Source organism: Dama dama, chromosome 11 (genome assembly GCF_033118175.1).
Source record: "Dama dama isolate Ldn47 chromosome 11, ASM3311817v1, whole genome shotgun sequence".
In the NCBI taxonomy this organism is placed as follows: Eukaryota; Metazoa; Chordata; class Mammalia; order Artiodactyla; family Cervidae; genus Dama; species Dama dama.
This window is the reverse complement of record NC_083691.1, coordinates 57,707,765-57,733,777: the sequence shown is the minus strand read 5'-3', so window position 1 is coordinate 57,733,777 and position 26,013 is coordinate 57,707,765. Positions and strand designations below refer to the sequence as shown.

At 48.7% G+C, this 26,013-nt stretch overlaps 1 protein-coding gene across 1 annotated transcript in view; it reads right to left on the bottom strand.

The window, feature by feature from the left end:
- PAX8 (paired box 8) overlaps positions 1-25,694 on the bottom strand; it is a 61,760-nt gene extending 36,066 nt beyond the window's left edge. The window contains exons 1-2 of the mRNA XM_061156110.1: positions 25,555-25,694; positions 25,178-25,398 (exon numbers count right to left, since the gene is read on the bottom strand). Coding sequence (XP_061012093.1) covers positions 25,178-25,398; positions 25,555-25,694 — 361 coding nt within the window. The remainder of the gene's footprint in view (positions 1-25,177; positions 25,399-25,554) is intronic.
- Between the last annotated feature and the right edge of the window lie 319 nt (positions 25,695-26,013).

The following is a 26,013-nucleotide window of genomic DNA, read 5'->3' as shown; positions in this document are numbered from 1 at the left end:
AAAGAAGGGAGGGAGGAAAGAGAGGGAAGGAGGGAAGGAGGGAGGCAGGAAAGAAAGCAGGCCCAAAGCAAGCTGAGTGAAGCCCACACATTCTTTGCTTTCAGCAGAATTCCGTCTCTTTCAATGACACATACTCTTAGACATGAGTTGTTTTAAACAGGAGGCCCAGACATCATGACACAGGAAAAGAGAGGTCTGCCTTCCTTCTGCAGGAACCATGGGATGAATGCAAGGGCCTTTCAGTTGGCTTTTACATCCAACCTTCAAGGTCATCATTAAGGTGTGACACTTGTCAGGCTCACACCTTTGCGGGGAGCATAATGGCTCACATGCATCCTTGTCGGTTGGGCAGGAAAATTCCGTGAGATGAATATTCCTGTCACCAGTTTACACCAATAAGAAGACTGTCACCAACTCAAAACCTTGGGTTCCAAATTGGGAAGCCTTTTCTTCCTACCCCTGGCCATAGAGGGCTATGGAGAATGATGAGGGGTTTACAGTGCTGGTGGGGAGATTTCTACGTGCACCGAAGGAAAGAGCCACAAGAGCCAGCTCCAGCTAGGGAGGACCACAGTTTGATAGCAAAAACCTCCTCTCCTGGAAACTGGGACATCCCTGACTCAGAGACACACTTGATAAGTTTGTGACTCAGGGCTGTGGGGTGATGTTACCCCTGATGTCTGTCCATAAAAAAGAAACTGGTTCCCCAGACCTCACAGCCGAGGAGTTCAGTGCTGTGTTTTGGGTTCAAGGCCAAGGACATGACCAAGCCAGTCCTGGGATCCTGTTTCCTCTGACCTCCTCTGGCATTAAGTAGAGCATCAGTCAGGAGCTGATCAGAAAACACAAACCTGTTTCTAGGTATTTCAGCAGAGGTGCTTGAATAGAGGGACCTGTTTATCTAGGTGGTTGGAGGCTGTAAGAGCAGAGAGGAGCACGGGGGTAACCCTGAGACAGTAACTGTGGGAAGACGCCCCCATTCCTAGGACCAGGGAACAAATGGAAGAGGTTGGACTTATCAGAACCTTGACACTTGGAGGATGGGCCAAGGGGGCTGGGCTTGGACCTCCAAGGTGATGGTAACTCTTGGCTACCGCTCATCCATCTGAGGGGCACAGGAGGCTGGATTCCTGGAGAGTTTGTCTCTGGATCACCTGCTGCTGGTGAGGCAATGCTGACAAGAACCACGTGCAACAAGAGGAAAGCCCTGTCTCATCCTTCAGCTTTTTAGCACTTCTGCGTGGCACACTTGTCAGTCCTTCATAGAAGCCCAAACTATAAGCAATTTGCAAATCTGTCCTCTTGCCCTGATGAGTGGGGTGAGGGTCATTTATTCATTTATTTTCATCCACTGAAGCTGTATAGGGTAGAGGTTAGAAGAGCAGGCTCAGGAGACAGACTGCCTACATACAAAGCTCTGCTCCCCCTCTGATTTTGGCATGAGCCTCACCTTTCTCTGCCTCTCTTCCTAGGCGTGTTGTGTGATCTATACAGTGTTGTATGCTATACACGATGCGTGCATAGTACTCAAAAACATTCTCCATGATCATCTGACCATCACTGCTCCCAGGCCAGGCATGGCTCCAGGCTCCGGGGATGTACAGGATTAAGACAGGTGGATCTTCACCCTCTTGGAGGTTGTAATTTTATGGGAATAGTTTTAATTTAATGAACTCATTTCTCTGCAAGTGACAAATCTCTTGCACCCCATCTACCCCTTCTTCCTGCCTGGATCAGTTTCTGCTTTTCCTCCTTCAAAATCCTGAGTGATGAGCAAAAGGTGAGATTCTAGATTTCCCTGAGGGACAGGAAGTCATCCCAGCTCCTCTTTCCCCTCTTGGGTTCCCTGGCTGGGTGGTTAGTCACTGATTTATGGGCTTATTCTTGTTGATTCCTTCTCCTAGTCTGTTGGCCACTGTCCCTCCTATGGGGCTTTCATGCACTTTAATGCAGCCCAAGAAACCCCCAGGTTGTAAGGTCATGAGGACCAGCTCCCAGCCCCCTACACTTTGATGTTTTGGCAGATCTGAGGGTCTCCCAGAGCCCTTGGAATAAGAGGTAAGAGGTCTGGCTTCCTCAGATGCTCTTGCCTTAGATCAGCCCAGAGGTGGGAGGGTGTAGCCCTGTTCTTTCATCTCCAACAGGGAGAGAGGACTGGCAGAGGTGGAGGGAGGGAGACAGAGGATGGATAAAGAGGATTTCCCTGTATTAGTCTCTAACTGGGAAAAAATTAAGCTTGGCTGGTATTTTACCGAGATTTTCTTAAAAGGGGAAGGAGAAAGGGAGGACGGGCTACTTTCAGTATTCACCGCACTCCCCCTAGAGTCAAACCTAGACAAACCTAGAGAGTGTATTAAAAAGCAGAGACACCACTTTGCCAACAAAGGTCTGTACAGTCAAAGCTATAGTTTCTCCAGTAGTCATGTAAGTACCTGAGAGTTGGACCATAAGGAAGGCTGAGTGCCAAAGAATTGATGCTTTTGAACTGTGGTGCTGGAGAAGACTCTTGAGAGTCCTTGGACAGCAAGCAGATCCAACCAGTCAGTCCTAAAGGAAATCAACCTTGAATACCCACTGGAAGAACTGATGCTGAAGCTGAAGCTCCAATACTTTAGCCACCGATGCGAAGAGTCAACTCATTGGAAAAGACCCTCATCCTGGGAAAGATTGAGGGCAGGAAGAGAAGGGGATGACAGATGATGAAATGGTTGGATGGCATTATTGACTACATGGACAGGAGTTTGAGCAACCTCTGGGAGATAGTGAAGGACAAGGAAGCCTGGCGTGCTTCAGTCCACGGGGTTACAAAAAGTCAGACACAACTGAGCTGAACAACACAGACTGAATAACAACCCCCCCAGAGTCAATGCTTAGGAAGAAGACTGACAGCCAGCGGGGTGGGAGGGGCTCACTTTGGAGCCAGCCTGAGCTCTCTATCTGCATCTTCTCATCCAGTTCTCATAACAGCACATGATCCCCATTTTACAGATGAAGAGCTGCGAGCAGAGACTGTCTGTAACTTGCCCAAGGGTGCATCATTACCAAAGGGCAGAACTGAGACTCCAGGTGAGGGCTCCCAGGTGCTCCCGGCACTGCCCCTGGCAGCCTTTGGCCATTCCAGATGGACAGTCAGACCTTTCTCTGCAGGCAAATGTGTCTTCACATCACCTGCCAAGCATGGGTGCATGGCAAAGCCCACTTCAGAAGCCTCTCTAGGTTTTCATGCTGTTGAGGTTGAATTTTTCCTTTCTTACAAGTTTTCTTTAGCCAGAGAATGAACCAAATTCCATTATATTTCCCCCTTCTTCCACATTGGTTTGTCCTCCTCCATGTCTTGATTGCCATCTACCTCCACTCCCTTTCTGCCCCCAGTCCTTCCTATGCAGGTTTTTATTCCTCTGTCCTCAGTCTTCGTCCACTGTCTTGCTAGTTTTTCTTTCCATCCCTTGCTGATGGCCCCTGCTCCTCTCAGCCCCTTCCCTGCCCCAGTCCCCTCCACTCCTGTCCAAGATGACAGACTCCTCCCCTGCACCTCTCCCCCAACTCATTCATTCCCAGTTTTCCCTTTTCTCTACCTTGCCCCCTCCCCTCACTCTTCTGGCCGGTCCCCCCTCCCTGAGCTGTCTTGTCTTTATTGCCTGCATGACTGCTCTGGTTCTCTAGCCCATCTCCTCAAAGGCATTCGCAGCTCGGCTGTTATTCTTGTATTAGCATTGAACCCATTAAAGCTAATTTGTTTGCCCTAATCTCCATTTATTTTTCCCTAGTTGATATTAGATTTCCCTTTCTATTGCTCCAGCATGATTTTCTCTTTGTCTACCTAATGGTCTCCCCCCACCCCCCTTCTTCTATTAATCTGGTTGGCTTCACTGTGTGGTTTCAAGGCCTTTCTCCGCCTCCCCCAGCCCTGAGATTAACCCTGCCACCTCCCTCCCAGGAAGGGACCCAGGACTTGGATTTCCAGGGATGGAGCTCCTGTAAATGTCAGTCGACATCTTGTTGTTATCATTTAGTTGCTAAGTCATGTCTGCCTCTTTTGAGACACCTAAGGACCATAGCCTGACAGAGTCTTCTGTCTATGGGATTTGCCAGGCAAGAATACTGGTGTGGGTTGCCATTTGCTGTTCCAGGGGATCTTCCCCCAGCCCCAGGGATCAAACCCAGATCTCCTGTATCACAGGTGGATTCTTTACCCCTGAGCCACCAGGCAAGCCCCCTAGATGACCTCTAAGCTCCCTCAAAAAAGTATTTGATGAGAGTTCCTGCCTTGTCTTGAAGCCTGTCTGGAAAGCTCAAGAATGCGGGGTCTGGAGAACTGGAGGCAAGTGGAATGTAACAGGCTGTTCTGAGCCCTGAAAGATCACCCATCCCAAGGGTTTCCTGGCCATCTTCCCCTTTGGGGCTGCCTCAAATTTTCTGGAAGCCTCTGCAGGCTTCTCAGATCCCATAGATTGTTGTTGGTGGTGTTCAGTCTCTCAGTTATGTCCAACTCCCTGCGGCCTCAAAGATTACAGCACGCCAGGCTTCCCTGTCCTTCACCATCCCCTGGAATTTGCTCAAACTCATGTCCACTGAGTCGATGATACTAGGAAGCCAAACAGCACTGGGCCACTTTCTCTCTGTGATTAATATTGGGCATTGTCTCTCCATGTTTCTCCTTGTTTCCCAAGCTGGAGACACATTCCTTCCCCGTCCTGAAGAGTGGAAGCTTCCTCTCTGTGGATGTGGCTTTGGGGTGGCTAAAACATACCCTGCACCCTGGCCATCATGTTATCAAGGACCGAGGCCTGCCTGGACCACTTCTCAGAAGCCTTCCCTATCCCCTACCCTCTTCTCCTCTGACTGCCCTGGTCCACAGCCCTCCACCTGAGTCTCATTATTAGTCTTTCTTGGGGCCAGTGCTCTGCCTGCTCCCTGGACACCTAGCTCCTGGAAGACAGGTATAGTGTCCTATCCGAGCATCTAAACTTGCATCACAGGAAGAAGACTGGTGCTTTCCACCCTGGTTGCCTGCTAAAGTACCTGGGATATTCAGAAACTTTCCACCCGCCCCCCGCCCCGTCAGTTCAACCAGAATCTCTTGGCACAATGTCCGTGTTTTTAAAAAAAGTTCATCTGGCGATTGCCCAGAGTTTATATCCACTCAGTAGATGGTCCATAAATATTTTTTGAAAGCATGAATTTATGGATTAGACACAAAATTCCGGTGAGAGGCTGCAAATGGAGCTTGCCGGTGCTTGCTGGTGGTTGCCTAGAGGTCATTGTCAGCTCCTTCCTTCCCACTGAGCCTCTTAGATGCCTCCAGATTCCTGGAATCGCACACCTGGGGCTGCAGTGGGAAGGACCAGGGCCTCTGCATTTCAGAGAGTGGGCACACGCGAGGCAGGCATGTCAGCACTCACTGATCCCACCCTAAGGAGCCCAGCATCTGTACCAGTCACTGTGCTGTGCCCTCAACTCCACCTGGGGTCAGAGGCTTATGGATATTAATGCTGTTTTTCTTTTAGTGGTTCTATATTAAAGCAATTTTCAGTTCATTAGATTTCAATTCAACAAAAGCCCACTCTATGCCTAATAATATTCCAGGCTGTGTGTATGTGGGGAGATGGTTTCGGAGTAGAAGACACAGTTCTTGCCCTTGAGGAACTTACAGGTTCATCATCCCTGATACCCAAAAGAACCTTAGAGTTTTAAAATCTATTTACAAGCACTGTCTCCTTCAACTCTTTTTATAACCCTCTGGAAAACCTGTGGTGGGGTGTATGTGTACATTTCTGTGTGAGTGTGTGTGTGTGTGAGTGTGTCTGTTTGTGTCCCTACGTGTTTATCTGAATGTGGGTGTCCCTCGGTTTGTATGAATGTGTGTGTGTGGCTGTGTTCTTGTGTGTGTGTATATGAGTGTGTTTGGGTGTGTCTGTGTCCCTGTGTGTATATATGTGTATGTGTGTGTGTCTATTCATGTCTGTGTGTACGTGGCTGTTTGTGTTCCTGTGTGTTTATCTGAGTGTGTGTGTCCCTCGGTTTGTATGAATGTGTGTGTGTCTATTCTTGCCCTTGTGTGCGTGTGTATGAGTGTGTGCGGGTGAGTCCGTGTCCCTGTGTGTATATATGTGTATGTGTGTGTGGCTGTTCATGCCCGTGTATGTGTGGCTGTTTGTGTTCCTGTGTGTATGTATAAGTGTGTGAGTATATGTCTGTGTCCCTATGTGCATGTGTGTGTGTGTGTCTGTGTCCCTGTGTGTGTATGAGTCTGTGTGGGTGTGGTTGTTTGTGCCCCTCTGTGTGTATGAGCCTGTGTCTCTGTGTGTGGCTGTTTGTGTCTCTGTGTATATGTATGTGTGTGGCTATTCATGTCCATGTGTGTGTGGCTGTTTGTATCCGTGTGTGCGCACGTGACTGTTTGTGTCCCTATGTGTATATATAAGTGTGTGGGATTGTGTCTGTGCCCCTGTGTGTGTGTGTGTGTGTGTGTGACTTGGTTGTGGGAGCAGGAGAGGTCTTGGCCGCCCTGAGGAGTCAAACAGGTAGGAACAAATGAAGAACAATGGCTCTTGTGAGTCTGACACATTGAGCAAAATCTGTGACAAAACTGCGTATCTGTGGCTTCCACACCTGTCAACAGCTGGTTCCCCAGAATCAGAAGCTGCAGCAAAGTGGATTACACACTCTACAAGACTGCCTGAGGAGACAGGAATGCGCAGGGGGCAGACTCAGCCTGCAGGTTGTGGTTTCAGGGAGGAAACTGGAGGGGCGCTGAGAACTAGGAGACCAGGGTCGCGCCGGCTCTGGGACCCTCCTGTCTGCACTTCAGTTTCTTCACCTCTCTACTGTCCTTTTAGTCCTGACATCCACAACTGCAAGACTGCCCTCAGGCCTGAGAATAGAGGCCAGGAACTATTAATACTAGAGGGGGTGCAGAGAGAGCTCTTTGGGGGGACTTCGGGCAAGTTCTCCATGGGGGAACCTCCCGTAGGTGGCCCTGAGGTCACCTGTGGAAAGGTGAAGGGAGAGGTACACAGTGGGCCCTCAGGCTGCTCATGACTTGAGTGATGGCAGACAAAGATGCTCTGCTGACCAACAACGGAGGGGGACATGTGCGAGTGCCAGGCTGTGGGCCACATCTGAGAGGGTCCCCAGCCAGGATGGGGAGGTCACCTGCCTGATGCCACAGACTCAGTTCATGGCAGAGCCCAGGCAGGACTCATGTTTTCTGAACCATGTTCCCATTCATTCCACAGCCCAGGGGGCCCTGTGGGATTTCAGCACCATCTCAACTGGGGCCATCTTGGCCAACAGTGAAGGAAGATGGCAGTGCAGATGACAGACAATGTATTCTGAACCCAGGCACACCCTGGAAAAGTCCCGGTCCTTTTCCCAGTTTGCTTGTCATTTGATTTTCTTCTGTGGGGAAACCGAGTCTTGAAGCTCTTATCCGTGGGTTTTGAGTTTGGGAAGCAGAGTCCCTTCCTCCATGGGATTACGGGGCTGTGAGCAACAAGAAATCCCCTCAAGAATAGGTGTCACTTCTCCTTCCTTCTTTTGTTAGTGTTATATTTGTTTGTTTATTTACTTTGGCTGTGCTGGGTCTTCATTGCTACATGCAGGCTTTCTTTGGTTGTGGTGAGTGGGGGCTACTTTCAAGTTGGGGTGCACGGGCTTCTCAATGCAATGGTTTCTCTGGTTGTGGAGCACAGGCTCTAGGGCCTGAAGGCTCAGTTCTTGTGACACATCAGCCTAGTTGCCCCATGGAATGTGCAGTCTTCCTGGACCAGGGGTTGAACCTGTGTCCTCTGCATTGGCAAGCAGATTCTCAACCACTGGACCACCAGAGAAGTCCACTTCTGTCTCAGTCGGTCCCAAACCAAGGCTTCTACATCTGGTATCACTCAAACCCAAAGAAGCTAAAGTGGGGATTGAGCTAGACCTACCACCAGCAACACTCAGACTGTTACACATTGACCTGTGCTCCCCCAAAACTCACACGTGGGTGTCCTAAGCCCCAGCATTTCAGAATGTGACCTTATACAGAAATAGGGTCTCTGTAGGTGATCAAGTTAAGGTGAAGTCATCAGGGTGAGCCCTAATTCATTGTGGCCACATCCTTTCAAAAGAGGAAATTTGGACACAGAGAGAGAGAGAGACATGGGGAGAATGCCATGAAATTATCGGAGTGATGCTGTTGCAAGCCAAGGAACACCAATCACGGCCAGCACATCACCAGACGCTAGAGGACCAACACAGAACAGATTCTCCCTCTCAGCCCTCAGATGAAACCAATCCTGCCAACATCTTGACCTGAGACCTCCAGCCTCCAGAGCCATGAGACCATACACATCTGTTGTGAAGTCCTAGTTTGTGGTATTTTGTTACAGCAGCTCCAGCAAACACATGCACAGATCAACAAGGTTCTAGCTCTGAACAGAAACAGCAGGCTTGGGGAAGCCCCCTTGTAGTTGAGGACACCACCTTGGATAGTTAAGGAGGTGGCGCTAGTGGTGAAGAACTCACTTGTGAATGCAGGAGACATAAGAGATGCGGGTTCAATCCGGGGCTCAGGAAGACCCCTGGAGGAGGGCATGGGTACCTTCTCCAGTATTCTGGCCTGGAGAATCCCATGGACAGAGGACCCTGGCGGGCTACAGTCCATGGGATTTCCAAGAGTCAACACAACTGAAGAGACTTAGCACACATAGTTAAGAGCAAAACTTGAGACCGCACTTGAGTCTGGCCCACTCCTGTCCATACCCAGATGGTAGATCTCCCAATAGAGGAGGTGCCAGTCACAAAGAAGGACTGTGTCTCTTCAGAAGGCTGGCATGAGAGACTCCACATGGGATTGACTTCCGGTTGGGACTTGTGGTGGGCTGACTCCAGATCAGTGGTTCCCCGGTACTGATCTACAGTGGCAACATGGGAAGCCGGTGAAGGAAGTAGATTCCAGAACATCACATTGGGTAACAGAGCCCCAGGAGCCTCTGATGCTAGTCTAGAGACCACAATTGAGAACTATTTGTAGAAAGCAAGTTTTCAAAATGGTTCTTTCATTTAGCAAATATTTATTAAGCATATAGCATATATCTTGCTTGTTTAGTCACTAAGTCATGTCCAACTCCTTTGGGACCCCATGGGTTGTAGCCTGCCAGGCTCCTTTGTTCACGGAATTTTTCAGGCAAGAATACTGGAGTGGGTGGCCATTTTGTCCTTCAGGGGATCTTCCCAACTCAGGGATCGAACCCATGTCGACTGCATTGGCAGGAGGATTCTTTATCACTGAGCCACCTAGGAAGCCCCCACCTCAGTCCCATAGTGGCCACTTACTATAAAGAAAAATAGGAGAGTAATTACAGTAATATCATGTGAAAAGATCAAGTATATTTCAGATTGGGAAAACTTCATTTAAAACTTCAGATGTACAAGTTAGGTCAACTAGGAAGACAACGAAGCATGTTAGGAGAGAATTATGTGAAAACTACCATCATGAAGTTATATAGAACCCTTAATCCTTATAGGGAAATGCTGGGGATGCGGAGACAACTAAAAGAGTTCTTATTATAGCTCAGAGGCAGGTGAAGTGGGCAGGTGAAGATGGTCACTAAATGTGAGGGTATCAGAGAGGGAGGGTCTGGTTGAAGGAAGTCTTGTTGTTGAGTTGCCAAGTCATGTCTGAATCTTCTGGGACCCTATGGACTGTAGCCCGCCAGGCTACTCTGTCCACAGGATTTTCCAGACAAGAATACTGGAGTGGGTTGCCATTTCCTCCTTCTCCAGGGGATCTTCCTGACCCAGGGATTGAACCTGCGTTCCTATGTTGCAGGCTGATCCTTTACCACTGAGCCACCTGGGAAGCCCAAGGAAGTCTTGGGTTGGCCAAAAAGCTTGTTTGGGTTTTTCTGTAACATGGAAAAAACCAAGCAAGCTTTCTAGCCAACCCCAAAGAACTCGAACAGGGCATTGTGAAGGGGACTAAGAGGGTGGGGACAAAGTTCCAGGCAGCTGCCACTGACTGGGCAAAGGCACATTGACGGCAATGTACATGGTGTATTTTGGAAACAAAGGCTAGTTGGCTGGAACATGAGTTTGCATACGGAAATAGTGGGAAATAGGGTCAGAGGGGTGAGATCAAAGCTTCTCGGGTTGTTCACCAGCGGTTTGCCCACAAATGCCTGTTAATGACTGGATGCAAAGGACGAGTTAGCAGGACTTGAAGATGAATTTGAAAAATCACCAGACTCAGATTCACTGTAACAGGACTGGAAAAGGAGGGAAACCAGAACATTTTGATAATGTAAATCATCTAATGATCAGAGACCATTGCTGTTCCACTTAATAAAAACACCACAAAGCCCAAAAAAGACAGAGTAAGTGGGTATGTGGCTCTAACAAGAGAACTAAAAGGAATCTGGAAATCAGCAACAAGAGAAATGTGAAGTCCAGCTGGCGGAGGATGGCAGTTTCCATGCACAGCAAGTGAAAAGCTCCACCCCCTCCCCCGCCCCATGCATATTGAGTGCACTTGACTCAGGCTTGGAGATGGCAGGGTTAGAGTGAACTCCTTCATTGGGCCCCTCTGGTCCAAGCCCCACACAGTCTGTCTGAACCCACCTGTCTTGCCATTGCTGTCTGTTATGGGTAGGGCTGACCCTGAGTCCTGGAACCTGCCCGCACTCCTAGGACATCACATCTCTGCTCCCACTGGTCCCTCCTGAGTCCCTGATGGATTTCTGCCCCTGACTCAGGACAGGCTCCCACCCGCCACCCACCCACAGCCCAGCATGCCACCACCTCCTACTAGCTTAGCATTTTGTGCCCCTCTGGACTGAAACCCTCACTCTGTCTCCATGCTGTGGCTAAAAGTCCAGTTTGCTTTCCTCTCTAGAATGTCAGCATGAATGCAGAAGCATGGTTCTTGAGCCCTGTAATCCCATAGCTAAACTCCATGCCTGCCATACTGAAGGACTCAGTGGATGTTTTCTTACTGAGCTGAATATTACAGTAATGATGCTCTCTGAGACAGTAATGAGAACTCTAGGCTTCTGTGGCTGGGGATGTATGTTTGGGGAGAGCACGTCATAAGAATTGGGAGTAACCGAGCATGATTGGTGGGGGTGAGGTGAGACACATGTGCCAGGCACTGCCAGGCAGGTACAGGCTTGCCAGAGAGTCAAGAGTCAGAGGTGAAGGGATTACAGATGCACTCTTAGAAGCTACAATAAAACCTGGAGTGATGCAGGCACAGCATCCACAGGGAGACCCAATTAGAAGTGAAAGAGGCCAGGAGGAGTGGAGACAGGTGCATAATAGAAGTAGAGGGCAGGGAACAGAAGCATCTCTGGAGGGTGGACAAAGTGGTCTGTGCATCTGAAAGGAAGAAAAATATATCATGATTTCTATGGCTGGTGTCATGGGCTGCATGTTTGTGTCCATCCAAATTCATATGTTGATGACCTAACCCCTAATATGATATTTGGAGGTGGAGGCTTCTGGAAGATGATTAAGGTCAGATGAAGTTGTGAGGGTGGGTGGCTCATTATGGGATTAGTGCCCTTGTAAGAGGAGGAAGTGGAGAAGGCAATGGCACCCCACTCCAGTACTCTTGCCTGGAAAATCCCATGGACGGAGGAGCCTGGTAGGCTGCAGTCCATGGGGTTGCTAAGAGTCGGGCACGACTGGGTGACTTCCCTTTCAGTTTTCACTTTCATGCATTGGAGTAGGAAATGGCAACCTACTCCAGTGTTCCTGCCTGGAGAATCCCAGGGATGGAGGAGCCTGGTGGGCTTCTGACTATGGGGTCACACAGAGTCGGACACGACTGAAGCGACTTAGCAGCAGCAGCAGCAGCAAAAGGAGGAAGAGACACCAGAGCTCTCTCCCTTCAGTCTCCTGCGCTGAGGAAAACTTGTACGAAGACACAGCAAGAAGGCAGCCATCTGCAAACTGGGAAGAGCGCCCTCGTTGGAACCTGACCATGCTGGCACTTCCCCCTAGACTTCCAGCTTCTAGAGCTTGAGAAATAGGTGTCTGTTGTTTAAGCCACATAGTCTGTGGCATTTTGACATCAAAGCCCAGGCTGACTAAGACAGGTGACTGGGATGGAAAGGTCAGAGGTGACAGGATCTTCAGAGAAAATCTTGAGCAGAGGTGACACGGCTCTAGGTGTGTGTGAACGGAGCTGAGAATGAAACAAAGGAGCAACTGCTCAAGGTGTGATGGGTGAATGGATGCAGGCAGCTGAGCGCCAGGAGACCCCAGTCCAGTAGCCTGCCTTTTCTGTGTATGCGCTTATGGTCCACAAAGTGACTGGGCTCCTTAAATGACTGATACATAGGTGCTATATTATACCAAGTGCCTGGAAAGAAGGGGCTTTTTCAGAGAAAGTAAAGATGAGAGGAGGGGGCACATCTTTTCTTTGGATGGTGGCAACATAAATTCCCCATGATGGATATGCTCGGGATGCTTTCTGACACAGGCATGGGGACCTCATCATTTCACAGAATTGGGGTCACTGTGTGGATGTCAGGCAACACCAGTCTCATATTGACCTCAGCTGTTCCCAAGGGATGGGGCATCTGGAAGGTCCCACACAGTGTTCTTCCAGGAACACCACAGCAAACTCAAACTAACCTAGTGAAAATTAGAACATGCTGCTAAATCAACTCCTGGCTTCCCAGGTAGTTCTGTAGTAGAGAACCTGCCTGCCAATGCAGGAGACATGGGCTCAATCCCTGTGTCAGGAAGATCCCCTAGAAAAGTAAATAGCAACCCACTCCAGTACTCTTGCCTGGGAAATCCCATGGACAGAGGAGCCTGGCAGGCTACCGTCCATGAGGTCACAAAGAGCCAGACAAGACTAAGCGACTGAGAACATGCATGCTAAATCAACTCCTAGGACCTAAGAAAAGTGTGAGGTAGTGGCCACTAGAGAGGGAAAAAAATACTTCTTTAACTCACAGATATTTTATCCATAAATGTAGTTTTTCCTGCCAGCATTACTCATTACTGATTACTCATCATATCCACAAGTGGGTACCTCTGCCCACTCCACAGGGAAACATTGTTTGAGAATCACTGATTTATGGAAGTTATCATGTTTGTTGATCAAATGCATGAAATATTTCCTATGTACCACATTGTAATGATCGGTTCCTGTGGTGCTGCAACAAGCACGGTGTGGTGTTGTGTGTCCACGAGACTGTGGTTTCCGCTCACGTTGCACCTGCTAGTTTAGTGCACAGGGTGTGCGTGTTCCTAAGGTTCCAGGGCAGGGCGCCCAGGGATTCTGAGCAAGGACATTCTCACTGTCTGAGCCAAGGAGCCCACCAGTGACAGTCTTCCGCCAGCTGTCTTCCATGTTGTCATCCTTGGGGAAGCAAGAGGTCAGATTCTTGAACAGGCAAGTCCAAGTCCTGCTGCTGTTGCTCACATTCTTGGTAACCCTTCCCCCACCTGGGCAGAGTCGTCATGAACCCCAGAGCCTGAGTGTTTCCAGCGGCTCTGACACTGGCCAGACAAGCAACCTGTGCCAATGACTGACTGCCCTTGGGTCTCATTTGAAAACAAGGTCTCTGCAGGGCTCCACAGCCACAGATGCCCCACAAGCTAAGTGGGGAGGGTGGCAGAGCTCATGACTGGACAGTGGGGTTTCTCTGCTCAGACTTCAAACCATAGATTTCAAGAACATGCAGGTTACAAATCAGTAACTGCAGGCCAGACTAACCAGAATTGATACTCAACATACTGCAGGCTCCCTGGACCTCTTGGAACCTCACTTTCTTCACCATGTCTAGAGTCATGGACTCAATCAGCTCTCATCAATTGCTCTTATAATTTCACAACCAAGTTTCTTGGGGGTCTCTGACAGCAGAGATTCCTTTGGTCACCATTTTTATCACTCCCAAACCAAGGAGTGTTCTGTGCACACACATGTGTTTATGTGTATGAAAGGGTGGGTCTTGTATGCGTGTGTGTATGTGTGAGTACTTGTCAACCACATGTGTAAGACTGTATGTATAACTGGGTAGGTGTATGTATCATAGACTGGACCAGGATGAAGATAACCAGAAATCCAGGGTACAGAATTTAAGGAGACACTTGCTCTCAGGGCTGATTCTGCCCTTTGACAAGCCCAAGAGTGGGGCCTTCTTAAATTTTGCACTTTGCATGCTTTGGTGACTCACTCTAGTCTCAGCCGTGGTTGTGTGACGTGTCTGTATGTGTGAGTCTCTATACACTGGTGTGTATGGGAGCGTGTGTATGTGTGTGTGCATACATGTGGGTGTGAGCATGAGTATATATGTGTGTGCACTTGTGTCTATCTTGGCAGCTGTCACTGGGCTTTGCCCATCCAGTCAGCAACTAGGGGGCCCCTTCTTCTCATTCCCCTGGGTCAGCCTTCACTCTACCCCATGCCACCCTTCAAAAGGGAGCACCATATCATGAGAGTCCAAGTTAGAGGCATGGCGCCATTCTTCTGCCACTAACCTATGCCATCTGGGACACGGCATAGTTGTCTGACCTCCGTTTCCTTGTCGGTAAAATGGGGCAACAGGGCCTCACCCTCCTGGCCTTGAACAACTCTGGGTCTAGGCAGCCAATTTGATGTAACAAAACCTACAAGGCTTCTGTGACGTGCCATCCTCAAGTCTGGAAGATGAGAGATATAGAAACAGACATTCTTATACAAAGTAGGCTGCAAAATATGCCATAAAAATAAGGTACTAAAGATGTTGGGGAGGAGAGGAATTGTGGAAGGCTCTAGGGGGAGGTGGCATTTGAGCAGCATGGGTTGACGATGGCTGAGATGTATGTATCATGGATGTGAGGTCCAGCAGGCTCCCCAGCTGCCCACTGAGGCAGGAATCATGGCTCTGCTTCACTGGTGAGGGGCTCCTGAGGTCACACAGGTGCCCACGGTCTGAAAGGGGATTCAGACCACATGTGCTGAGCCCCCAAGGACCCGTATCTTTGGCCACCTCCATCCAGGGGGAAGGGGCTTCCTGGTGGCTCAGACAGTAAAGAATCTGCCTGCATTGCAGGAGACCTGGGTTCAGTCTCTGGATTGGGAAGATCCTCTGGAGAAGGGAATGGCAATCCATTCCAGTATTCTTGCCTAAAGAATCCCATGGACAGAGGAGCCTGGTGGACCACAGTCCATGGAGTCACAAAGAGTTGGACACAACTGAGTGACTCACACACACACACACACACACACACACACACACATACACACACATCCAGGGTAAAGAGGTTCCCAGGCCTCTATGCAGGGCAGACTGATGAACACACAGAAAACAGTCTGTAAACAATACAAGGCTGTGTGCAATCGTGTGTACACGGTAGGACAGTGAGTGACTTCCCGGGAGGTGGGGACAGAGAGCAGCGTGGGCAGGGGCTCGCCACGCTCCTGCCTCAGCTTTCTTGGGGAGATGGACACCTTCCAGCCAAGCCAACAAGTCAGACTCTGAGGAAAGCAACTGTGATGAAGCAATCAGGGTGGCAACTGTGTGGCTCCAGGAAGACTCTAAAGAGGGTGACACTCAACGAGAGGGTGAACCCCAAGACCCAGAGCATGTCTGTTCCAGTTGCGGGCAGCTGTCCAGACAACTCTGAGGCCAGCAGGAGATGAGGGGTTTGTGGGATCTCTGGGGCGTTGTTATATCTTATGATGCAGGAGACCCCAGTTCCATCCCTGGGTCGGGAAGATCTCCTGGAGAAAGGAATGGCTTACCCACTCCAGTATTCTTACCTGGAAAATTCCATGGACAGAGGAGCCTGGTGGGCTACAATCCATGGGGTCGCAAAGAGTCGGACACGACTGAGCGACTGACACTTTCACTTTCGTATCATGAGAGAACACAGGGACTGGAAGGACCCAGGTCTTGTCACTCTGCCTAAAGGGAGATGTCTTATAAAATCTGCAAATCTCTGAACACAGGAGGGTTAAGCATTAGATGTGTCCAGCAAAGGTTCTGATCTGATCCATGCTGTTTGCACCTACAACTCTGCGACATTTTGCCACAAGCTGGCCAGTCACCTGGAGCCCCAGTGTAAACCGTCACGGAGCTGACTGATCCAACACAGCCTCACATGCTGCCTTTCTTGAACAGTGACTTCTGCAGAGATCAGTCAGACTCCAGAAGGCCAGATGAGGTTTATCTGCTATCAGCAACCACATGATTGTGCTGGAGTGGCTATTGGTGATAAATGACCTTTGGTGATCCCACTACTTAGGTTGTTAGTTTGCAATCCTCATCCAGACACTGAATTGTTTAGTCTGATTATTTTCAGCCCTGGTGCTGCCTGTTTGACCCCTTTGTCAGGGAATCACAAGACTTTAGCTCCCTGCCCTGAGACGGTGCCTCTCACCCCTGTCATTTGCCTGGACTACCCTGGCACTGGATGCCACCAGCAATGGCATGATGCTCTGCACATGGCAGGTAGCATCCACAAGGGCTTGTGAAATTGAATGAAAGCTCTGACCTTCAGATTCCAGCTTGACCTCAGTGCCTCTCCTGACCCAGCATCCTCCCTCCCAGCCTCTTCCTCCAATTGGAAGTCACAGCCAGCCGCCCAGAGGACTTGTCAGGAAATCACCCCGTTCCTGCCATCTCCATTTTGACAGTCATCAAGAACAATCTCAGGTTCAAGGGAAAGAGCACAACAGAGCTGGAGTCAGGAATCTCTTGCTTAGCTAATTCCAGACTTCTAAATGTCAACCGGGGTTTGCTATAGTGCCAAAGCTGGATTACTATTACACAAAGTAGGAAAATATCAGACAGAAGGTAGGGGTGGGGCTGGAGAGAAGGAGAAAGAAAGCAGAAGATTCATGGATTCTTCTTTTAAAAAAATATATATAGTTCTGGGTCAAGGATGCTGAAAGTCAGCATCCTTTCATTCAGTCCAACACCCCTAGAATGCAGATCTATGATTTTGTCCAAGTGGAATATTAACAGGTTGGTCCTAAATCTTTTCTTCCCCCTTAATTTATTGTTATTATTTCTGGCTGTGCTGGGTCTTCATTGCTGTGCCGGTTTTTCTCTAGTTGGGACAAGCGGGCGCTACTCTTCAGTTGTGGTGCTGGGGCTTCTCAATGCAGTGGCTTCTCCTGTGGCAGAGCACAGGCTCTAGGGCACGTGGGCTCAGTAGTTTCAGCTCCCCGGTTCTACAGGGCAGGCTCAGTAGTTAAGGTACACAGGCTTAGTTGCTCTGTGGAATGTGGGGATCTTCCTGGATCAGGGATCGAACCTGTGTCTCCTGCACTAGAAGGTGATTCTTTACCACTGAACCACCAGGGAAGCCCTGTCCTAAACCTTAAGTGGAGCAAAATTTTGACACAGGGTTTCAAATTACTCATGGAGAGTTTCACAGGAAATGCTAAAACAGTGTCTTGTTTGAGCAACTGTCCCGGAGAATTTTGGGGGACTCTACTCCCTGGGTACCCATGTTATCAGAACAGGGGAAAATTCTTGAGTAGTTGCTATGTGCCAGGTGAGGATACTGGTTTCACTTTCAGTGTTTCCTAGAAATCCTGCAATATGCCCATATTTTATACAGAAGAAACCCATCCCCAGAGAAACAACTGACTTGCCTAAAATCACACAGCAAGAAAGCAGCAGGGTCAGGTTCAGGGGCAAAGCCTCTGAGGAGGCGCCCCTCCCACCGCCTACAAAGATGGAGAGGCATTCATTCACAAGACCTGGCTTCACAGTGACTTCAAAAGTCCTTCGCCCTCTTGACACCCCACAGCTACCCCTGAGTTGAGCTGAAGAACAATAATTCTCTCAAAGAAGCTGAGGAATCAAAATGCAACACACACAGTGGCCCCTGGGTGTGTGCAAACACGCAGTTCACACGATGACTGCAGATTAAGCTGTTTGTCCCTCAAATGCATCACCCAACCAGCTCCCGACCACTCTGTTGGGTGGGCCTGGCAGTAACAATACATCCCGGTGGACTAATTAGCACTAACAACTCAGGTCACTCCAAGGCCACTTAGGGAAACAGGTGCAGAAGACAACACGGAGGAGCACTGGAGCTGAGGACAGGAGAAAAAAAGAACAGCGTTAGAAAGAAGGAGGGGGTCCATCCATGTCTCTGCAAAAGGCACGATTTGCAAAGACTGTCACACAGAGTAAAATAAGTCAGAAAGAGAAAAACAAATACTGTACATTAACACACATGTGGAATCTACAAAAATGGTAGAGATGATCTCATTTGCAAAGCAGAAATAGAGACACAGACATAGAGAACAAGCGTGTGTGGAAACCAAGGGGGAAAGGGCTGGGTGGGATGAGTTGGGAGATCTGCGACTGACATATATACACTGCCATGTATAAAACAGATAACTAATGAGCACCTACTGTATAGCACAGGGAACCCTACTCAATGCTCTGTGGTAACCTGCATGGGAAGGAAATCCAAAAAGAGGGGATGTATGTATATGTATGGCTGATTCACCTCACTGTACAGCAGAAACGAACACAACATTGTCAAGCAACTATACTCCAATAAAAATTTTTAAAAGAAAGGGAGGAAAGAAGTAGTTTTCTTTCTCCATGTCTTTCTCTGCTTAAATCAAAGATGGGGTTTCATCTGAGAAACGCAATCATCCAGGAGCTGGGCAGCTGCATTCCACAGCAAAAAGGGACAAAACAACTCCCTTTCCAGCTCCTGGTACAAGTGGAACCTTGGCTGAAGCTCCAGAGGAGCAGATGACTTAATTTTGAACTCTTGAGTGAGAGGACCCCTCAGGAAGCAGAACAGGGAATGAACCTAAACTTGGGGAAATAAGATCTCGTATCTCAAGGGCTCCCCACTTGCTGCCTGTGGAGAAGGCACCCAGCAACCACCCCTGACGTTGTGGTTTTGTCTTCCCAGTAATTCTGAACCTATGTCCATCATTTCCACTAACCTGTTAGTCTCTGAAATGTACCTAAGCAGGCAGGCCCAGTGGGGTTTGGAAATGCCAAGGTAGCAAGTTCCCTGATGGTCTACCATTTATGGAGGTACTTACGAAAGTGTTAGTCGTTCAGTTATGTCTGACTCTTTGCAAATCCATGGACTGTAGCCCGCTAAGCTCCTCTGTCCCTGGAATTCTCCAGGCAAGAATACTGGAGTGGGTTCTCATTCCCTTCTCCAGGGTATCTTCCTGACCCAGGGATCAAACCTGGGTCTCCTGCATTGCAGGCAGATTCTTTACCACTAGTGCCACCTGTGAAGCCCAAAGGGTCATGCTCTAGGTGAGACTTAAAATCACAACCTTGGCATTGCTCTGCATGTACTACTGTATAAGTACCGTGCGCTAACGGATTGCACCACTGGAGCTCTGAGGTTCTGGTGGGTAGCCGCTTTTTTTTATGCAGATGGAAACATGGTAGCACTGGAGGGGATGTGTTAAAAGAAAGCTCCCTCCCTCTGCTTTTCCTGAGTGGCTGACCATCTTCTTCCTCCTCACAGGACCTCCAGGAGGGACATCTAAATAGGGACCACTGCTCCCATTTTGCAGATGGGAAGACTAAGAATAGTCTGTTTTAACTGAGTTGGAGCTTTAGGGATGGTGATAAGGAAACCAAGCCAACAGACTGAAGGTCCTATCTGACTCTGTCGGTAAGAATCCTTGAGCCTCCTGAGCCAAGATGCTGGCCCGAGTTTTCGACGGAGTTGCAGGCGTGAAGCCATCTAGTGACACAGGGAGTTTTGATGAGCTGGACTTTGAGAAAGAACGCAGTGGAAAGGGAGCTGGAGACACATCAGCCTCACTGAGCACGAGGGCTCCTCTCTTCTGTAAAAATGTCCATAACACACCCGCCTGGCAGACTCCTGAGAATTAAATGAGATGATGGATGTGCTCTCTCCCAGCAGAATTCCACACCTGTAACAGCCCTCAGAGATAAAATAATCAGAGCTTACATTTACCGAGGGCTCACTAAGTGTCACGGTGTGCTCAGCACTGTGTATTGCATCTCTTTCTTTGGATATGAATGAGGCACGGGCAGAGCTGCAGCAGCTGTGGGCAGGCTGTGTGGAGCCTTGAAGATCCTTGGCATTTTCCATGGCATTCAGGACTACAGGAGGATCCTCCGGCATTAACACAGAAGCAAGACCCACATATCACTGGAGGACCCCTGAATTTCCCTCCCTTTGATCTGGGACATGCCGTGGCATTGGAGACACTGGTGTGTACCCAGGACCTTTGTCCTTTGTGGGGAAGAAGCCCCAGTCCAAGTAAAGCCCATACTCAGTGACCAACGATGGTTTAAAACAGAAACCTTTCTACCACGATTTTTCTGATCCATAGAGCTGGTAAGAGACATTTGCTCATGTGGCCCACCTGGAGGGGTTATAAGAAACCCCCAAAGACTTGTCAGCACTGACTCTGGACCTCAGTGACTAAACATAACATAACATGTTTAGTCACTCAGTTGTGTCTGACTCTGCGATCCCAAGGACTGTAGCCCATGAGGCTCCTCTGTCCATGGGATTCTCCAGGCAAGAATATTGGAGTGGGTTGCCATTTCCCTCTCCAAGGGATCTTCCTGACCCAGGAATCGAAGCTGGATTTTTACCACTGAGCCACCAGGGACGACCCAGTATATAATTAAGACCACAGATAAATAAGGAATTGTGGATGCCCCTGCCCACTCCACCCTGATCCAGAAATTCTATCCTAGGGTCACTGACGGTGTACTGGAGGAACTGAGATTCGCCTGGGAGGGTGAAGTTTTCAGGAACCAGGAGACCCTTGGACTGTGCTTTCTATACTCTTTCTTCCAAATAAGAAACACCTAGCACCTCTGTTGGAAGCAGGCATTGCACCTACTTCCTAGGCAGAATATCTTTTTTAACTCTGTCTCCAAAAGAACCTGAGCCAAGGTGTTCTAGAAAAAGTCCTCCCCACCAAAGAGCTCTGAGTGGGAGGCTGCATCCTCCTCTTTTTTGACGGAGCTTTACACCCCCAAGTTGTATCTCTGAAGGGAGTGAAGGCTCCTGGGGGCTGAGACACAGTCTTTCGCCCAATCTCAACTAAAACAAAAGCAAACTGTAGCCTGAAATGGGAGGGGCACATTCCCCTCCCCTCTCCTTTTAAAATCATCTTTTCTCCCCCCCCCCAAACGAAATTGTGTCTTTTATCTCTCTGTGTACTCAGAACCTCGGAGCTCAAAGCTTTCTCAGCGCAACTGAGAAGTCAGTACCTCTTGGATTGATAAATAGAGCAGCTTTAAAATGCTTAGAACTGAAGACAGACCAACTGTGGCGAGAGAAAGTAAACACATCCCCGCATCAGTCAACCCTAGCAAGCTCCTCGCTGAGATTACAAACTGCAGTTCCTGCCTGAGCTGGTGAGGATGCTGGAGCAGACTGGGGCGGGGTTGGAGGGGGGCAGAGCCACAGAGCAGTCTCCTCTGCTTCTTAGTCATGTCCCAGAGGAGATGGGTCACCTGGGAGTCCTCTCAGGACCTGGTTTGGATGTTCCAAAGCATAGCCGACTCTGCCAACTGGTTTCATGCCCGAAAATGTCCCAAGAGAAAAAGGAACCCGGCTTCCTTCTTTTGATCTCCAGGGTTTTCTCTCCCTTACCCCTACTCTCTCTGTGTGCAGGTGAAATTCGCCAGTGAGAAAACTGGAATTTTTCACAAAATAGATTGTGATCGCTACATAATTTGATATGAATATTTGAGGAACTTTTCCCATGAAAAATCCATACTTTAAACACTCTCCCCACAAACATACACACACAAATTGTTTTTATGAGAACCAATTAATAAATGCTAATTCATCCAGGCATATCTCCACTAAATTACTCTTTCATTTAATTGCAGGGGAATTTTCCATTACTAAACTCTCCCTTGCTGATTTTTTTTGCATTATTTATATATTATTTCAGTTTCACTAATAGTGAGGTTGGTATGCGATATTATCTGCTGTTTGTAAGTTTTAAATTTCTTTTCATTTAACATGTTTCCTCATTCTTGTAGCTCCACGTAATCTGGGAGAAACATCATTAAAAGCAGACAAGATTTTAAGCATAAATGATGGAAACAGGCACTGGCTGAAATGAACCTGACGGGACAGTATCTTGTCTGATGAAACTGCTCTGATTTCAGGCATTCATGGGTGTGCGGGAGTGTGCGTCTCCACTTTGGATTAATGTGGAAATGTTTTCCTATGTCAGTGAGTCACAAGTCAATCCACGGAAAAGACTGTGGGTAGAGAACTAGGAATGAAGATCTCAGGGGCTTTAATAATAAAAATAAACAACACTTAAATCTCTTTATAAGCCACCAGAGCACAATGTCTCTTTTCTTGCTTCCTTTTCATGGACACCAAATCCAAACTTTGATATCTAGACACCCCAAATTCAGACCACGCAGTCCCCAAAGATCCTGCCTTTTTATGCATGAAAAAGTAGGGGTTCTGGTGGTGGTGAGGGGTTAGGGACTGCTGTGGTTGAGATCATATTCAAAAGGACATGTTTTAAAGTAGAATTTTGATTTCCTTATATTGAATGGCAAAGTTTCCAAGTACCTGGCTACCTTCATTTCTGAAATGAGTTCTTTCTTTTTCCTCTCCAATCACCTTCTTCCCCTCCAGTCTCCCCTCCCTCATTGTCTCCTTTCAGTGTCTTTCTTTTTCTCTTTAGTCTCTCCCTTCTTTTTCTTTCACACGAACACATTCTAGGGGATGTGAATGATTAAACTGTTTACTCTGAGGTTTGAGGTTGAGGTATGAAAAGTCATGTCACCGTAAGTAAAGTTTCACCTTTATACCCAACTCTATCAATAATTACAGAGCAAGGATGACGGTTAGTAAATCTTTCTTACAATTTGCTCTTACAAAAATGATACCATTTATTCTGAGTGTACTGAGCTCCCTTGATCTTACTTTTCACAAAAATTAATTACAAAGCTGAGTAACCTCCAAAATGAAGTCAGTATACAAAGGGATGTATATTCCTGGGGAAAGGCATACACATAAAACACGTGCCATATTAAAATTCAAGATTCGAGGCCATAAATAGAAAGTTTTGACATGTAGTTATAATGGTAGGTGCTCTCCTCTGAACCAAAATATCTCTTAATAATTAAATTTCCGAGATTGATTTTTGTGTTTTTTTTTTTTTTCCCCTCCACTTCCTTTGTCCTCTTCAGTAAAATTAGGTACAGTCCTTTTGGGTATAGACTGATAAAATTAATTAACTTTCCTTCCACCCTGAAAATGTCCCAAATAAATGCTTCCAATAGACATCAAAAAAGTGTCAATTAGAAATAATTACTTCTTATCAATCAGTGGGGCAATTAATGTGACAAAGCTTGAAAAGATACTTATCTTAAAACTAATTCACAAGGTAGCTAAATTATCTCCTAATTAACTTGCATAGAGGAGGGTTGGAGGATGGACCATCTCCAAACAAAGATGAATTGAGGAACCCCAATACCTCTTTATGTTCCTCAAGACCTTTTCTCATCCCTGGACCTTATTTTCAACCCAGGCAAGAAACCTGGGAAGAAAACAGTTTCTTGGCTTACTTTGCTCCTTTTTAAAACCAAGTGGAGGGTATGGGGGGCTTTCCATCTGTGATCTAAGGAAGTTAGAGAAACGCTCTTTCCATAATGGAAAGTCTCATCTTACTTCTTGAATAATATATTTTTGGGAGTTGGGGGAAGAGGATTTCTGGAAAGTTACTGTGCATAACTTTTAATAACAACCTGCCTGCTTTTTTTTTTTTTTTTTTTTTTTACTGAGCTCTCTTCTTCACGGATGTAGTGCTGTTTACATTCTAATACTTATGTGGCATCTTTATTCTTTAAAGAAAAGTTCTTGCTCAGGATCTCTGTTCCTTGATGCTACAAAATTCCCGGTGGATTTTACGGACGGTTCATCCCATCACTGACCATCGGCAACTCAGACTCAATCACTCTTCGCTCTCTACATCCCTTCAGAATAAAACCGTAGGGAGGAAAAAAAATTTTTTTTTAAAGATCCCTCTGCGAAGCAAGATCAGCCGGGGGTGAGCCGCAGTGGCGGGGGCGGCAGAGGCCGCGCAAAACTTTTCTCAGCGCGTTTCGTTTTATCTGAAACGGTGCGCTGGGCCTCGCTCCCGCGAAAAGGTCCCGCCGCCCGTCTTCGCCCCATTTTGCTCCAGGGAAAACCTTCAAGAAGGCTTCTCCAGGGAAAGTCCATGCAGAGTTGTGATCTCAGAAAGCGAAACGGCGGGGGAGAAAGAAGGAAATCTCTAAGACCAAAGAGGGAAATGGGCTTATAAAAAGCTGGAGGGCTCAGCTTGTAAATTTAGCTCTAAATACAGACAACGGTGTCAAGTGATTAGAAAGACGGAGGATCTCTCACTCAGATTTACCTAGAGAGGATTTGAAAAAGAAACAGGGGACAGCCTTGAATCTTTTGAGCTATGCTTTAAGCAAATTTCTTCTGTTTCATTAGCATTAAACTATAGGAGAAAGCCTTTCTCCCTCTCTTAGATTTATTTTTTAATTTGTTTTGGGGAGAGGATTGAAGAAGTCCCCTCTAAACAGAATACTTCCATCCCAGGCCCCGCCTGCGATAGGGGCGAAACCGCTCCCTCCCCAAACCCAAGGGTGATTGCCTCCGAGCTAATGGAAAAGCAGGGTCTCCTCATCTGGGTTTGGGGCTGATTAAAAATAAAGTAAAAATAAATTGTGCCCTTTCTTCTTTCCTTCTTGATTTCCATGTATTCTAATGAGCGCTTCCGTAATGACAATCAGTAGTGAAAACAAAATCCAGCCAACCCGAGGGACCGTGACACCGTCTTATTTCTCACGCAGCGACAGGGAGGAAAAGGTCTGGTCCAGGACTGTAAATTCGAGGACCGAGAGAGAGCACCCACTCTTATCACCACCAGAGCGGTCAGGGGAAGGTCGGCGGTGGCTTAAGGGTTGGGTAGAAACAAACAGGGAGCCGAGCAGAAGCTGCGGAACCAGCCTGGCGTGGGATCCGGCACCTAACGCCGCGCCGCGCGCTCTGCCTGGGAGACCAGTCCTGATTCCGAGGCGAGGGCGACGTGTGTCGTTACACCCGCATTAGGCTAAAGACTAAGAGACTAAAACCTGGTCCTGGTCCCAGAAAGTGGTCAAGGAGCTTTTATGACGCCTGGGCGCGGAGTAAGGAGTGCCAGGCGCTCCGCTGGGTCTCCTGGCTCGCCGACCCCGCTGCTCCCGGGAGCATTGGTGAGATTTCCGCTCCGCTCCCCCGAAGGCCGCGCGCCCGCAAAGCGGGGCCAGGACCGCGGTGGCCTCGCTCACCTCCTGGCACCGGGATGGGAAGGGAGCGTGCTGCTGACTCAGTCTCCGGTGGTGTAGCGAACCCGAACGAGAAACCTTCGGGCGTCCACGGGGGTCCCCGCGCCTGTGCCGGTGGATCCTCCGCCTTCAGTCCCGGAGCAGCGCAGCGCTCTGGGCTAAATTGAGATCTCAGCCGCGCGCAGCGCCCGATGCGACCCTCCTTATTATAACAAATGTCCCGCTTGCCGAGCGGGACTTCATATTCGCCAAGAATTCATCTGAAATATTGATTTCCTCTCACTCCACCGGCCCAAATCGATAGCGTTGCGCCCTGGCCCCATAAATCGCCTTCCTAGCGTCTGGCCCGGCTCCATCCATCACCGCGGGCCGGGCCGCGACTCCTGCTCGCTGTCCACACTTGCAGAGCGCCCGGCGGGCCATGCCCACCGTGCCCACCGGCCCCAGCCCTGCGGCTCCTTCCTGGCACAGACCACCCCGACCTGAGCCCGGAGGTCGCGGAGAGTCGGCGCCGCGGCCAGTGACTCGAGAGCTTTAGAAAGCCGTGAACCCGGATGCCGGTGGGGCGCGGGATTCGGCTCGCGGAGGGCTCAGTCCTCGCCCGGCCGGATGCCCCGCACGCCGGTCCCCTCCTGACCGGTGTTGAGCAAGGAGGAGTCCGATAGCCCTCCAGTGCGCTCACTGGATCCCAGGTGCTCACGGGTCCCAGGCCCCGGACCGCGGGCTCCTCTCGTGTGGGCTG